The sequence below is a fragment of the Nannospalax galili genome, unplaced genomic scaffold (genome assembly GCF_000622305.1).
Source record: "Nannospalax galili isolate Female #2095 unplaced genomic scaffold, S.galili_v1.0 scaffold513, whole genome shotgun sequence".
Lineage (NCBI taxonomy): Eukaryota > Metazoa > Chordata > Mammalia > Rodentia > Spalacidae > Nannospalax > Nannospalax galili.
In genome coordinates, this window is record NW_008334861.1 from 1922878 (window position 1) to 1938670 (window position 15793).

The 15793-nt window shown below is 39.3% G+C and overlaps 1 protein-coding gene across 2 annotated transcripts in view; it reads right to left on the reverse strand.

The window, feature by feature from the left end:
- Positions 1 to 2956: 2956 nt before the first annotated feature.
- The window catches only part of Gabra3 (gamma-aminobutyric acid type A receptor alpha3 subunit), a 225990-nt gene continuing 213153 nt past the window's right edge, over positions 2957 to 15793 (reverse strand). Inside the window, exons 9-10 of one of the 2 annotated variants that reach the window (XM_008829498.2) lie at positions 14981 to 15192; positions 2957 to 5312 (exon numbers count right to left, since the gene is read on the reverse strand). In XM_008829498.2, the coding sequence (XP_008827720.1) occupies positions 4977 to 5312; positions 14981 to 15192 (548 nt within the window). In that variant the 3' untranslated portion in view covers positions 2957 to 4976. The remainder of the gene's footprint in view (positions 5313 to 14980; positions 15193 to 15793) is intronic. The other variant, XM_029561816.1, reaches the window with a different exon arrangement.

Consider the following 15793-nt stretch of genomic DNA (forward strand, 5'->3'; position numbering starts at 1 on the left):
CAACAAGCGATAAGGAATGTGTGGTAAAGAAAGCCTTCAGGAAATATTAGATCAGTCAGGAAGAGTGTGAAGAGGGAAATAAGACTATGATAGGGAACCCCAGACTTAAAAGGAAAGGGAAAAGCTGAATAGGAAAAAAAAACATATAAGAAACAGGTGGATATCAGTTAAGTGTAGTGTCATGGAAGCCAGAGTAAGTTTCAAGGATAAAGTAGTTGTAAAGAGTGTCAAATGCTGCTGACAGGTCAAAGATCAGTGGGAAATGTCTATAGGTTTCAGTAAGGAGGGCAGCGGTGCCTCAGGAGAGCAGCTTCCCTGAGGACAGATAACAAAATTGGAATTCTTTGAGGAGAGAGGAGTAGGAATAAAGAAGAAAGGAGGGGCTGACCTTAGGCCAAAGAGAGCTTACCTTTCATCTATGATAGAAGAAAAGAGAGAAGTGGTATGTGCAGATTTCAGCAGGTCTGTGTACTGGTTAATGAGTCTACCAGGTTCCTTCCAAGGACTTCTGTTCTCTCTTGAGGTAAGATTTTTGAGGGGAAAACAACTTAGAGGAAGGACATGTTCAACATTACTTAGAAACTATGATGGGATTTAACCCTGGCTAAAATTTAGGTACCCATTTTTCCAGCTGCTTCGTCCATGGTCCATGACATCAGATTATTGGATATGAAGCACAAGGAAAATAGATCAAATCCAGGTTACTTCTACAATTGGTCGCATGAGGTGTATGCTTGGACAGCATTATATTAAATATAATAAGCCAGACAAAGAGAAATAAAAGAACAGAGCTATGATGTTTAGTATTGATTGTCAACTTAAACAGAATCTAGGATGAGCTGGGAGATGGGCCACTAGGCATTAGTGTGGTGGTCTTCCTTAGCTTAACTGAGGTGCCCACTGTGGGGATAATCATTCCCTGGCTAAGAATGAGTAGCAGGCATGCATACATTGCTCTGTCCTTCCTGACTATGGATATAATGTGATCTGCTGCTTCAAGTTCCTGCTACTATGACTTACATGCCATGACGTACATTGAACTGCGAGCTAAAATAAAACCTTTCTTTCTGAGGTTGCTTTTGTTAGAGTATTTTATCACAGCATTGGAAAAGTAAATAAAACAAAGTTCAAACAAAGAAACAAAACTCCCAAACTCAAATGCACATGCTGGACTTTGACAATCATTTAACTATGTGTATGCTTGCCACATCATATTTTGTGCTTTAAACCTGTACAACTTAAATGGAAATAAAAGGCAGAAATATGAGAAAGCAGCTTTCCCACCAACAAGGGCAGGTACTTTTACCCTCACTCTAGCAGATGGTCACATGGCTGATGTTCTGGATAAAGGGAACCTGTTCAATTAGAAGCTGCTGAAGCTAAAGAGGTGAGATCTCTGCCTCCAGTTCTGGGACCCTTCTGAGAGAACTTCTCCAAATTGCACCCGCCCATACCATTTCCATTCATTCAATATCCTGCTTGACCATGGAGTCTGAGTTCTAGAGTATCTCCTTCCGAAGTCTGTCATCTGAAGGACATTACATGGATGAATCTTAGATTAGTCAGCATGTGTGTCTGAGGCTGTCAGAGGGGTCTAGAGCTCACTCGTGCTCTCCTATTCTGCCTGCAGGACTCTAGTGAGAGGAACTAATGGATCTTAAGCCCCCAGACACAAAAGCACACAGAAACAATTATTTAATTAGGAAAAAACTATTTAAAATGACTTACAACAGAGCACATTTATTAGTACCGGAATGTTCTCAGAGTTGCTTCAGAAGGCTGCACATTATATTTATTTGTTTCCATTAGCATCTACTGATAATGGTTTGGTTAATCCTCTCTCCACTGCACTAGGAAGAAGACCTCCTCAACATAGTTCTTATCTATCTTCGCATTGGTTATTCAGTGAACATTTATTGTGTACCTATGGTATGCTAGGAGGTACCTTAAGCCCTGTACCTCCATTATCTACTTCAGATCTCCTCTTTCTCCTAATCTTCTTCCTCCTTCTTTCTCCTCCTCCTCCTTTACTTCTCTTTGTCCTCCCTCTCCTCTCTTCGCCTCTTCTACTTCTTCCTCTCCTTGACTCTTCTCTTTCTACACATACACACACAGGGTCTTTATACCATATAATCATGAAACCTAGAGTTACTGCTCCCAGCAACAGAAGTGTTGATGGCAACAGCTGGTGATTTCTCCTTAAGACTAAGTAAGGTTTTCCAGGTCAATGAGATTTCAGGAGGTTCTTGAGGAAACATGACTTAAATTTTGTTAGGGGAAATTTTATAAAAATGCCTGCTTCCTGTGCCTTGCCATACCATCATGGCATGTGACTGAGCTGCCTGGTCCCAGATCAAGGGCTTACTTAAGCACCAGTAAGGCCATCTATCACATAGGGTTGCAATGTGTATCAGAGGCCAAATGTTCCAAGTCCTTCCTTTTATTTTGGACAATAAAGATTTCTTTGTTAAGTGCAATGCTCTTTCAAGTAAATTTCCCATCTGTTAGAAGCTAGGTACATCTCTTGAAATTATTTCTTAGATTTCTCATAGCTCTGCAAAAAAATTGTTGTGCATTTCCTAACACATGATTCAACCAACCAGATATGCTATCATTTCTCCTGAAAATTATTGCCTAAGAGAACTGATTGTTGAGTGGAAATAACCAACGGAGAGGGTAAAACTTCTAGACTTACAGTGAAAATACAGAGGAAGCAATACAGCTGTTCCCTTCTCTTTCATATTGGGAAAGGATACCTCTTGAGTCGATCAAAGCTGGATTTTTACACAAGATGTTAACAGATCTCTTGCTATGGAGACATCTTTTCCAAGTATATTCTAATGGTGTTAAGAAGTGGAAAGTTAGGGTTGTACCAGACTGGAGTTGGAAGTCAAGAATATATTACTTACTGTCTATGTTAGGCTAATAGTGACCAATAAAAGTATTCCAGCACAAGTACAATTCAGAAAGGGTTTAATAAACAGCCACTAAACATTGCACCAAAGCATTTGAAAACACAATTTCTACAGAGAGGCAAAGGTCAGGCTTCCATTCTATAATCCCTTAAGACGGTCATTAACAGCCCCACCCACCCCACCCCCATCCCCACATAATCCACAAGACGACAATCTTCTAGTCATTAATTTACCTACAGACACAGTCTTAGGAATAATGGGACTGGCATGCATTATCCCAGCAATGGCAAGGAAGCATGGGAGAGGAAAAGATGGGTGAAAAGGCAACCAGCAGCTAATGACACACCCCTTGGGAGCTTCGCTCAGTGGCTGGGCAGGGAGATTCCACTTGTAGTGCTATCTGTGCTTTTACCTTGGACTTGTAAGATGCTCTGCACTAGTTGAGTTATTCAGATCCAATGTTAACGTTGTTAACTCTCTAAAGACTTTTTAGTGTTCAAACTGTCTTCATGACACAGGCCTTCTGAGATTGTGCTGACTGTAAGGTTAAAGTGACTGTGACATCTTGGTCTTTTCTTCATTACAACCTTTGGAAAGGGGTACAGGATAGCTCTTTAGTAAAGACACTTCTAAGAAGCCGAGACAAATTATTCAAACTTTTGGATCTCAGCCTATGTGCCTTATAAAAATTGGGTGTTTGTTCCTGTTCCTTTTACTCACATTTAAAGACAAACAAGATCAAATGGCCTCTAAATAATACATCATAAAATTGGTCATGAAGTTAATGATTTAACTGATTCAAAAATGAGTAGAGATATTTGTATGAATCTGTAATTCACCTCTCCTAAGAACTGGCATCCACAGTGGATAAAAGGTCCTTTACATGGTGGGAGCAAAGTGCCTGGGCCTGGAGAAAGGGGTACAGTATGGACAATACAGAAGGAAAGGTTTGACTTTTGCCAGCCAGAGATTTCAGCTCTGTTTTTTTTGTTGCTTTTGTTTGTTTTGTTTTGTTTTGTTTTGTCTTTTTTGAGGCAGGGTTTCCCAGTAGCCCCAGCTGGCCTGGAACTGAGATCAGCCTGGCCGATTTCAGCTCTTAACTGATCTCGGGCTGCTTGTCTAGTTGCCTTGGCACAAAGGTGAGGTTGTTTTTTTTTTCCAATCTTTGAGAAAGATCTGTGTAGGCATTTGACTTAGATCATCTTGTGTCTCTTTGCACCTTTTTAATTTAACTAAACATTATCTGATCTATTTTTTTCCAGAAGAATTTGCAGGCAGCAATGAATTCCAACTAAGCAGTGCCCAGATGGCAATAAGGGGCTTAAAGATTTTAACTGAAGAGGAGTTTTCTGAAGGACAGATGTATTGAGATGCTACATTCCTGAGGGCCTGGAACTAGGAGAGTGCCAGCTGTCATGATACAAGGATGACCCGGCTAGTTCTATTTGTTTTGATCCTACATGATTGACAGAATTGAGCCTCAATTGTCCCCACTAACCTCCAAGGAAAGAGTTTAGAGGTCATTTCAGAAGTTTGCACTGGCTTCTGCCTTTTCTACCAGTTTGTATACATAGTAGACCCTGCTGTGGGTGTGGGAGACAGCAGATAGGATCATATGGGATAGCCTATCCTGACTCCATAGTGAGTCAGATTCATTCAGTGTGGCCCAGTCAATAATGATCCTGGATTTCTCCAACCAGAACTGCACATAGCCAAGGCTTCCACTATAGGAAGAGAAGTATCCAGTTCTTTCTGCAGTAGGCAGAGTGCAATTAACACATGCAATGCCTTCAGCGGGGGACGACTGGCAGACTAAGATGAGCAACTGCACAAATGGCAGTGTTTGGCTCTGACTGGGATATACTAAGCAATGGTCAAGGGGCAAGTAATTTTTCTGTTGTTACATTTTCATTAGGGTCCAGAAATATGAACTGAGAGTCACAACTGGGAATAGGGTTAAAAATAAGAATTCTGAAACACATGAAGGGAAGCCCTGGGGTTTGGGTGCTTGGATGCATCATGGGGTATACAGTGCTCTGGTTGCTGTACCATCGCTACTATCTACTGTTTGCGGATCATGCCCTTGATAGCCGATTCTCGGTTCACATATGTGGCCCAATAGACCAGATTGAATATGGCAAAGAGGACAGGAAAGATGATGCGGGAAATTTTGTCAACCTTGCTGACACTGTTATAGGTCTTGGTCTCAGCAGGACTGTCCTGCACATAGGTAGCCTTGGGTGAAGCAATGATGGTCGGAGTTGAAGAGGCACTGGGAGCAGCGCCCTTCGAGATGGTGGAGAACTCAGTGTCCTTGGCCAGGTTGATAGGATAGGTAGTTCCCACGATGTTGAAGGTGGTGCTTGTTTTCTTTGTTGGGGCTGCTGGTGTTTTCTTCTAGAACCAGGAAAAAGAGGGGAAGAGGAGAACAGATTAATTCACTGCATAGGGTGCCTTCAGACTATAAGGAGGAACAGCCATGAGGGAAGTTAAGGAACTCACTAAGTAGCCATGTTTATATGTTTTTTTTTGGGGGGGGGTTCCCTGCAGCCCCAGCTCTCATGGAACATGCAGATCAGGTTGACTTGTATCTCACAGAGATCTGCCTGCCTCTGCCTCACAAGTACTAGGATTAAAGGTATGCACCACCACACCTGGCCTAGGGATGATAAACAGAATATAGAAAACTTGCATTATCTTAGCTGTCCTGGTTACCTTCAAATGTGACCTGATAAGGGGGTTCTCAATTGAGGGATTTCCCAGATTAGATTGGGTTGTGGGAATGTTTGTGGGGGGTTGTGTTGATTGATAATTGATATAGGAGGGCCCAGCCTACTATAGGTGGTGCCAAGCTTGGGCTGTACAAAAAAGCTAGCTAAGCATGATGACCCTGTGAGTGAGCCAAAGACTGAGGCAGCAAGGAGTTTCCTTCCTTGGTTTCTGATTCAGCTTCCTTTTGAGTTCCTGCCCTGACTTCGACTGTAACCTATAAAGTTAAATATGCCCATTCCTCCTCTACGTTGTTTTTGGTCAGAGTGTTTAATCACAGCAACAGAGATGAAACTAGAACATTCGTTTTCTAGCCATGTGGCTTTGGATAAATCACTTTTCCTTTGTGAGCTTCAGTTTCTTCATCTATAAAAGAAAGATAAAAATTGACAGATTGTTGAGAAGATCAGAGAGGAGACTGGCAGTGGGAATCACTAGGAAATGATGAAATGCTCATCACGTGTGAGGTCTTACAGACCATGTGATTTTTATCTTGCACAGTAACCCTATGACATAGGTAAGATTATTTATTCCCATTTGATAGATAAGTCAGCCTCAGAGCACATACTGCCAATATTGTCTCCTGACTTTTGTCCAGAGATGCATTGTGCTGTTTTCTATATAAGACATTGTTTGGTTCCCCAAGGGAAAATGATCTCCAAGAGGCTGCAACCATCAAGGGGCGCATCTCCTGTGAAGAACAGAGCTTGGTGAATCTGCAAAGTCATTTTGTATTAAAGACATAATAAATATTATGGCACGATTACATGCATCATTGCAACAGCATGCCACCCTTCATGCACCATAAATGTGCTCAGCAAACTCAGGGGCATTCAAACATTTTCCACTCTTGCCAGACTGCCGACAGGACCTAGAGTTCCCACAGAGATGAATGAGTCACCTCTTCTGACACAGCAAAAGCAGAGACAGTTGAGAGCTTGCTGTGATACTGATTTCCTTTCTTCCAGGGTAAATTATTTCAAAAACAGCCTCTCTCTCTCTCTCTCTCTCTCTCTCTCTCTCTCTCTCTCTCTCTCCCTCTCCCTCTCCCTCTCCTCTTCTCACACAAACATAATAAACATGTTAGCTTCGCTCCCTTTCTTCTAGGTGCTCACAGTCCAGTGTTCAAGAGAACCATTTGAACATAGGACTGTCATGTGTATGATTGGTGTTCTAACTCTTGAGTAAAGTGCTATGAGGATTCAATGGAGGACAAAGTATCTTCAGTTGTAGGAAAAGTAGCTCAGAGAAGGCAATGAGGTTTCTTATCTGGGTCATAAAACCTGACTGGGAGTCATTAGATAAGAATGCAGCCAAGGCCAGTGCACAGGTTCAGGGTACTGTTGAGGGATGGCAAGGAGTTTGTTGTGGCTGGATCACAGTGTACATGGCAAAGAGTTGCAGGAAATGAAGATGTTCAGATAACAGAGACCGAATCTTGCAAAGCCTTTTTTATGCCATGCGTTTCTGCTCTGCCTGCCTATGGTGACGTCAGTGTTTGTGGTCAGGAAGGGGGAGTATGAAAGATAAGGAGGTGTTGATTAAAGTAAATAAGCAGTCTGACTAATAAGACATTGTAAGAACAGTATTTTTTGTTTCAGGATTGCAGTCGCATTGCTACAATTGGAAGGGGGGACAGAATTCAAAACCTTCTAAGAAACTTGTAAATGGTTTAAATACTACATGAGACTCATTTATAATTAGCAAAGTCATTCTGTGACTAGAGTCCTGCTGCTAAATGCTTTTGCTATTAAATAAAATAGTGCTTTACTTGTTTGCCTGCTTATTAACTTGCTTGGTAATTTCTTTTTTCATGGTTAGATCAAAAAAAGAAAGAAAAAGAGAAACAGGAAAAAAAAATTACCCTGACTTTGCTAGAACCTATTACGTGCTATTTTATTTAATCATCTTATAAATTGGTCTTTGAAACAATCATTTGGGGCCATAAACACTTACTTTGTCTCTACAGGTACTTTATGTTCTCCAGATGAAAGGAAGCAGTAGCTGATTTAGTCATAAATGTTTAAGTAATAAAGTAAAATTACCGTTTAATTTCTCTCACCATTTACAACATTACATATTTTTTATTTTTCTTTGTCCTTTTGAGACAGGGTCTCTCTGCAGCTCCAGCTGGCCTGGAACTCACTATGTAGACCAGGCTGGCCTCAATTTCACAGAGATTTTACTGCCTCTGCCTCCCAAGTGCTAGGATTAAAGGCGTGTGCCACCACGCCTGGCCTGCATGACATATTTTAATCATCGCTCTATTTCTACCTGCATTGTCAAAGAAGGAAATGAAAGTCATAGTACAGAGAAGGCAGCAGCAAGAGTGAGAAATTAATGCTTAATATGTTTCCATTTTCACATCTAGTGCTCCAATTCTTGCTCAAGAATTTGATAGCTACAGGGTAGACTCATTTGAGATGACCCCATTGTTCTTCCATTCCTCCATCCCTAGCCAAGTACTTGGCTTACAGAACAGGATGGATGTTTGCTGAAAAAAAAATATACTCTTCTAAATTTTTCATGCAGCCTGATACCATAATAAAATACCTTTTGTTCTAAAAAGTCATTTCATGTGGGTTTGGGGATGAGGCAATGAAAACTTTCATAATCAAATTCATATATAACTCAAGAGTCTTCCTCGGATGGCGCTAGTTAGATAAGTAGCCTGGACTCTAAATGTACTTGAAACCCTCTCTGAATATGTGCTTAAGTAGTCCAGTACCTCTGTGTAAACCATCTATAAATACCAGACTTCAGTTTTCAGAAGTGGGGCAAAGCAATAATATATATAGTATATGGGATTTTAAAAAATGAACAAAATTATTACCAACAATCAAAATAGATCTAATGAAAAGCAGTCAAAGGACTTGAAAAGGCATTTCCCCATCAAAAATAATATATACAGATACCCAATAGACCCATGAAAAGATATTTAACAACACTAATTATTAGTAAAATGAAATCTGTCACAATGAGATGTATACATTGAGATCGCTACTATAAGAACATAGAAAATAAAAGATTTTGGCAAGGATGTGAGAAAACTGGAACTGTTGTGCGTTGTTTGGAATGTATAGTGGTAGGATTGATATAGAAAATGACATAGTGCTTTCTTAAAATATTACAAACAATACCATATAATCCAGCAGTTCCACTTCTGGACTGTGTTACGCCAAATTTAAAACAGAAGTATTTGTATATTCATGTTCATAGCAGCACCATTATCAAAAGCCAAATTCTTTCCACCAAAAGAATCCATAAACAAAATATGGTACATCCATTCAAAGTAGTAGTATTCAGCCTTAAAAGGAAACTTGGACACGTGCTTCAACACGTGTGAATTTTGAAGACATTATGTTCAATGAATATGCCAGTCACAAAGGGTAAATAATATATTATTCCACTCCTAAGAAGTCCCCAGAGCAGCACATTCATAGACACACAAAACTGAGTAGAGCTTACCAGAGTCAGGACTGGAATACAAAGTTGATATTTAATGAGTGGAAAATTATAGTTTTTGTGAGGTGAAAAATATTCTGGAGATTACCTGCTATTTATATATCTCACAGATTTATGTTAAGAATGCAGAAGTTCAATCTTTTTAAATTGATAAATGTTTATAACTAATAATATGCAGCATGTCAAGTCAATCAGGATTTAAATGTTTTTTATTTATTTATTTTTATGTGTATGAGTGTATTGCCCGCATGTGTGTAAGTGCATCTGTGTTGTACAATGCCTGCAGAGGTCAGAAGGTGTCAGATTCCCCTGGAGCTGGAGTTACGGACAGTTGGTAGCCACCATGTGAGTGCTGGGAATTAATGGTTATGTCTCAATTTGTGCCTGTGCACATGCATGCTGTGTCCTTGGTGGACAGAAGAGGGTGTCAGATCTCCTGGAGCTGGAGTTAAAGGTAGTTGTGCTGTGAACTGAACTTGAGTTCTCTGGAACAACAGTACACGCTCTTAACAGCTGAGCCACCTCGCCAGCTCACTAATTTAAATCGTATTTCTTTTACCTTCCTTATGGTGAATGTAGAAACCATCACATTTCTCATGTGATGGCTCGGATGAGAAATACCTCTGATAGGCTCACATATTTGAACATTTGGTCAGTTGGTGGCACTATTTGGTGAGGGTCATGGAACCTTTAAGAAGTATGGCCTAGCTGGAGGAAGTACATCACTGGGGACAGGTTTAAGAGTTCATAGCCTTGCCGCACTTCCAACTTCCTCTCTCTGCTTCCTGCGAGTGCTTGGAGATATGACCTCTCAGCTTTCTGTTCCAGCTGCTTCTACTGCCAAGTCTCACCCCAATGATGGACTCTAATCTCACTGGAACTGTAAGCTCAAATAAACTCTTCCTTTATAAATTGACTCCGTCATGGTGTTTTATCCCAGAAGGAGAAAAATAACTAATTAACCTCAGTTTGCTGGCCTTCTTCATTCTTCTAAAAACACTGATAGTTTTCGAATCTCTTCTATCTTTCCTTTTAGGCTGTGATTTGGACAGGGTTAATACACATGTATACTCTAGATAACTTCCATTCTTGCAGGAAGTTGCCCTTCTATTTGCATTTTTATCTTCTTTCTGTGGGCTTGTCTGATCCCTACAAACCAAGCATGCTTTCTTCCTCATTTGAACACCCTTGACTCAATATTTATGGTTCTTCATATGGAGGCCAGAGGTCAATCTTAGTGTCTTTCTTTATTGGTCTCCACTTTATTTATTATTTTGTGCATATGATTGTTTTGCCTGCATGTACATAAGTATACTACATGCATGCAATGCCTGAGGAGGCCTGAAAAGGGCATAGGATCCCCTGGAACTGGAGTTGTGGATAGTTGTTAGCTACCATATGGGTGCTGGTAACTGAACCCAGCTCCTCAGCAAGAGCAGCCAGTGCTCTTAACCACTGAGCTTTCTTTCCACCCCCCCACCTTACTTTTGGAGACAGAGTCTCTCACTGAGATGGTAGGCAAGAAAAATCCATTTTAATGGATTTAAAGAGAGATATGTTATATATATATTAATGAGAGATATGCTATATATTATATATTTAAACTGTATAAGCTATGATATAAAGATATAGTATACAAATAAGCACACATATATATACATAATATATTATATATATGATGGCTTCCACATTGCTTATAAGGAAAGTAAAAGGAATATATATATATATATACAAACATATTTATATATACACACATACACGTATATAAAGACATTTATATTGCCTATCAGGAAGGTAAAAGGAACATATATGTATATGTGTGTATGTGTGTGTGTGTGTATGTGTGAATGTATGTGTGTCTGTGAATTATAGGTGATTCTTAAACTCAGAACCAAACCAAATTTTTGTTAAGCTAAGCTTTCATGTGCTAGAAATAATCCTTATAATTGTATGTAAAAATTTATATTTGCTCTGTCAAGGGGTAGTTTCTTAATGTCTGTCGTTTCAAAATTCATAATTTTTTTCTGATTCTTAATTCATAAATTAATCATCTCCTAACAAACATTATTTACTGCTGATTTATGAATTTGAATCTTCTACTTTATGTTTCTTCATCTGAGTCATTGAGAGGATAGAGTTAAGGAAGTGCTATGAGTTAGTTATCCTCAGAAGCCTCGGTTCAGTTGAGGCAATGTAGTCCATAAATGAATCCTATTTGACTTCAATTGGCCAGCCAATTATATCAGCCTAATTGTTCTACTTTAAGTGCTTTCTATTCATCATGGAGCATAATAAAATTTAATCAAATGTCTTGATAAAATCTATATTTCCTGTTCTACCAGTTCATTAAACTTTTATTAAAACTCATGAGGCCAGTTTGTCATAATTTGTCTTTAGTAAACTCATACTATATCATTATTGAGGCTAATTTATCTTAAAATATTTAATAATATATTTTAGAATGTTTTGTGTTTACTCTATTAGACTTGGGGCATCTCTGTTCTCTTCCTTAGAACCTGCAAAACAAGGAAACAAATGAGAGATAGAAACAAAACCTATTGATTATTTTGTTTCATTGTTTATTTTTCTTTTTGTAGTGATGATCTTCCAACTTAGAAGGACCTTGATGTTCAAGGCAAGCACTCTACCACAGAGGCACAATCGCTAGGTCTAAAACTTTATCTGTGGTGAAACTGGAATTATTTTATGACATTAAAACTGAAAGGTAAGGGCTTGTAAATTCAATGAAAATCCAATCAGGGTATTGAAGACACTAAGAATATCTGGTTCTCTCATGTTCAGGTCAAGAATGGAATGTCAAAAGGCGATTCCTATGCCCTGAGAGGAGAAACAAATGGTCCCTGCCTTTAAAGATTCAGTTTTAGATCGACAGTCAGAACGTCCTGGAATTCTATTTTACGATTACATATTGGCAAGACTGAAAAATTAAGGGTATAGCTCCAAATATGCCCATGTGAGCATATGGGGACACACATACACATACACACACACACACACACACACACACACCATATATCTAGTGCTCTCCAGTAAGCAAGGGAAATTTCTTGCTAGTTAGAAGTCGAGTCATTACAGGAAATAGTACCGTTGAGAGTTTATACAGACAGCAAATAATGCTAAAATTATGAAGTCTGTAAAAAACTTTCAAGTTCTCACCCCATCCTATTCAGTCTTTCAGTCTCTTCCTAAAAGGATGTTTCCATATATAATATATAAAAAAATCGCTCTCTTGTAATTTCAAGCAATAACTGATGTAAAATACATTGCAAGAGGTAAGAAAGTGAACAATAAAGATTGTTGGAGAATGCACAATAGAAACATGAAAGAAAATAGATGTATGAAATATATACATGAAAAATAACTCCTAAAACATCCTGAAATAAATGTAAGACAGAATAGGGCTGGGGAGATCAACAGTTAGTAAACTGATTGACACATAAATCATGAGAACCTGAGTTCCACCCACAGAACTGATGTAAAAAACCAGGTGTGAAAGCAAGTGCCTATGATCTCTGCACTGAGGAGGTGAAGAAAGAGGATCCTGAGAGCTCACTGGCCAGTCAGTCTAGTCAGATTGGTGAGCTCCTGGTTCAGTGAGAGACTCTGTCTCAACAAGTAAGGTGGAGGAAAATTTGTGGAAGGTATCCCATCTGGACCTCTGGACACAACATGCATACACATGGCTACACACACACACACACACACACACACACACACATACACACGTGCACAGAGAGAGAGAGAGAGAGAGATATCAGTAATCACAGAAATGAAGGTGAATAGGAATTGTTGAAAATGTTCAGACATGCGAGATAAGGTTGAAAAAAATTAAATGAAAAAAAGTTAAAAATCAGGCCACTGGAAGCTTGCACATATGAACTTAAGGCAATGGTGGCATCTAACACAGACAAGGGACGAGAGTGGATTGAGGGAAATGGGTGGCAGGTCAGCCCTATTCTGGGAACTATTGAAGACTGATCGCTACTGGGTAAGGGAGAGTATGCCTTACCAACAACCTCTAGATAGGCTGACTAGACTCTAGTGGATGAATTTGCACCGAAGGACATCTGAGTACAAATGCTTGACAGGATATTAAGAACTGTTGTATGAAATGTACAAAGTTCAATAAAAAACTGAAAAAATTCATTAGAGAAGAAATGGTAAATATAAAAGATCCCAGAAAGCTCAGTATATACAATCTGTGTTTCTAGGAAGAGAACAGAACAAATTAGTGATTCCAGAAAGCTTCCCTCAAACATAAAAGTCCATTAATTTGTAGATTTTTAAGGCAATGTAGTATAAAGTGGAGTTCACAAATGAAAGATACATTTATACAAAATAAAAACCGTGTTTCCTATGGTATGAGAAATTTCCAAGCTGGCTTTGTTTCTGGATAACAACATTCAGTGTCAGCAATTAATTCCTATAGAGTCTTCTGAGAAACAGGATATGAACTACAAACTTAACAACAGCCCTGTAATTCAAGCACAATACAATCAAGAGGTATTTTGAACATGCAAGAAAGTAGGAAATACGGTTCCTGTGACAGCTTAAAGAAACGTCTAGAAGGCAGCCTCAAGGTAACTAAGAAAAAAGGAAAAAAATGGGTATGAGAAGATACCCCATTTCAATGTAAAACTATGATTAAATATCCTATATGAATTATGATTGCATAACAGGATATGTATTAAAGCTTGAGAGAAAAATAGTGCTGGTAGAGAAGGGGGTATAAGAAGCCAGATGACATAACAATTTCTTTATGGCTTGTAGTAAACAGTCTTGGATCATAATGAACAAATCAAGATACAGAAAAGTCTATATATTATAAGGGTAAGATGTAACTAGACAAAGTACAATAATAAAACAAACAAAACTTCCAATGGTAGAAGACACAGAGGAAATAGAGACACGTTTTTACTTTGTAGTATTTTTTTTTACCAAAATGACTAAATTCTGTTTAAATAAGTAGTGACAGTCTGTTCTAAAGTTCTCTAATTCAGCATTCTGTTCTATCAAATACATTTTTCCTCCATTATTGTTTCTCTTTTCTGTGATTTTGATGAGTAATGGATCAGTTCTGTGATTACATTTGCTAGTTCTTTTTACATATGGGATAATCTTCATTTATACATACATACATAAACTTATTTAAAGCATTTAGGGGTGATAAAGTTGATATCATTTCTGAGTAATATTCCTACCAAGGCAGTTAGTTTATTTTGTCTGTCTTCCTTATCTCCCCATCTAGCCAACATCTCTTCAGCTTTTATTCTGACTTGGGTGCTGTGCAAAGATGTAGAAGCCAACATCTTCATGATATTCAAAGTCTAGTAAGGAGGCAGATGAGTAATTTTAATACAACTAAATTATTTAACGTCAGGACAACCCACTCACAGGAAAACGAAATGTCTCTAGATGATTCTACACAAGCTTTCTAAAGTAACGTTTTGGTCTGGAAGAATGAGTAGGTCTTTACACCTCAGGCAGAGAATACAAAATACACAAAGACACAGAATGATGATCAGTTCAGTCTGACTGTGACATGAATGCACTGGAGAATGGGAGTAGAAGCAGAGCTAGCAGCATTGTGCTACACTGGACCCAACACCATGAAACAAGCTTTCAACGCCATTTGCTCCAAGTTGTAACTTCAGGTTGCCAAGAAACACTCCAGTTGAGAATTGCATTGATGACCCCAGTGAATAGCACACAGCCCTGCTGAGTTCCTGCAGGCTGCAGGCTGCTCACTTCTGGTCCCAATACAGTTCTCTCGAGAGGTGTTTCTCAGCTCTTCCTTTGTGACAGCTCACCTTCATCTCCAGGGCCTCGGGCACCTTCTTGCCTTCCCAAGCCCAACTCCGCTTGGTGAAGTAGTTAACAGTGGCAAATTCAATCAGTGCAGAAAATACAAAGGCATAACAGACGGCTATGAACCAGTCCATGGCCGTCGCGTATGCCACTTTAGGTAAGGAGTTTCTGGCACTGATACTCAAAGTGGTCATGGTGAGAACTGTGGTGACACCTGAGGAGAGAAAAGATGAGAACCAGTTGTGACCGGAAGACACTGGAAGCAGACATGGTGGGGTCACCAGCTTCCCACTTAAAAGGAAGGACTTTACCCCACTCAATAGGCTGTTTTGCCTTTGGAGTAGTCTGTTGTACTTTTCTTAATAAACTTTCTCCTTTTCCTGTGCTTCAAATGATGGCCCATTTCAAAGTAAACTGTAAAGAATGTCAAAGCTGAATAGACTTACCCAGTCACCACCTCATCCCAACTAACTCAAGAATAGAATCTCCAGTGCAGTACCTCTAGACTTGTTCCCTGGCCTCTGCATAAACATTTCTATTGAAGAGTAAAGAGCCCATTTCACTGTAAGAGAGTTTCTAAATTAGAAAGGCCTACTTGTGAGCTGAATCTGCTTCCTCTAATTATCAGCCCACTGACTGGTCTCAGTGCTCCTTTTGCGAGAAACAGGAAGGGAAAATCTGCTCCCTCATCTCCAGGATAGGCCTTTAGAAACCTGAAAAAGTGGCTATGCTTTCTTGTGAGTCTGCTCAACTCCAGAAAGAACATGGAGGTCTGTGTTTGCTCACCTTTCTCCCTGGTAGTCCCAGTAGTTCTC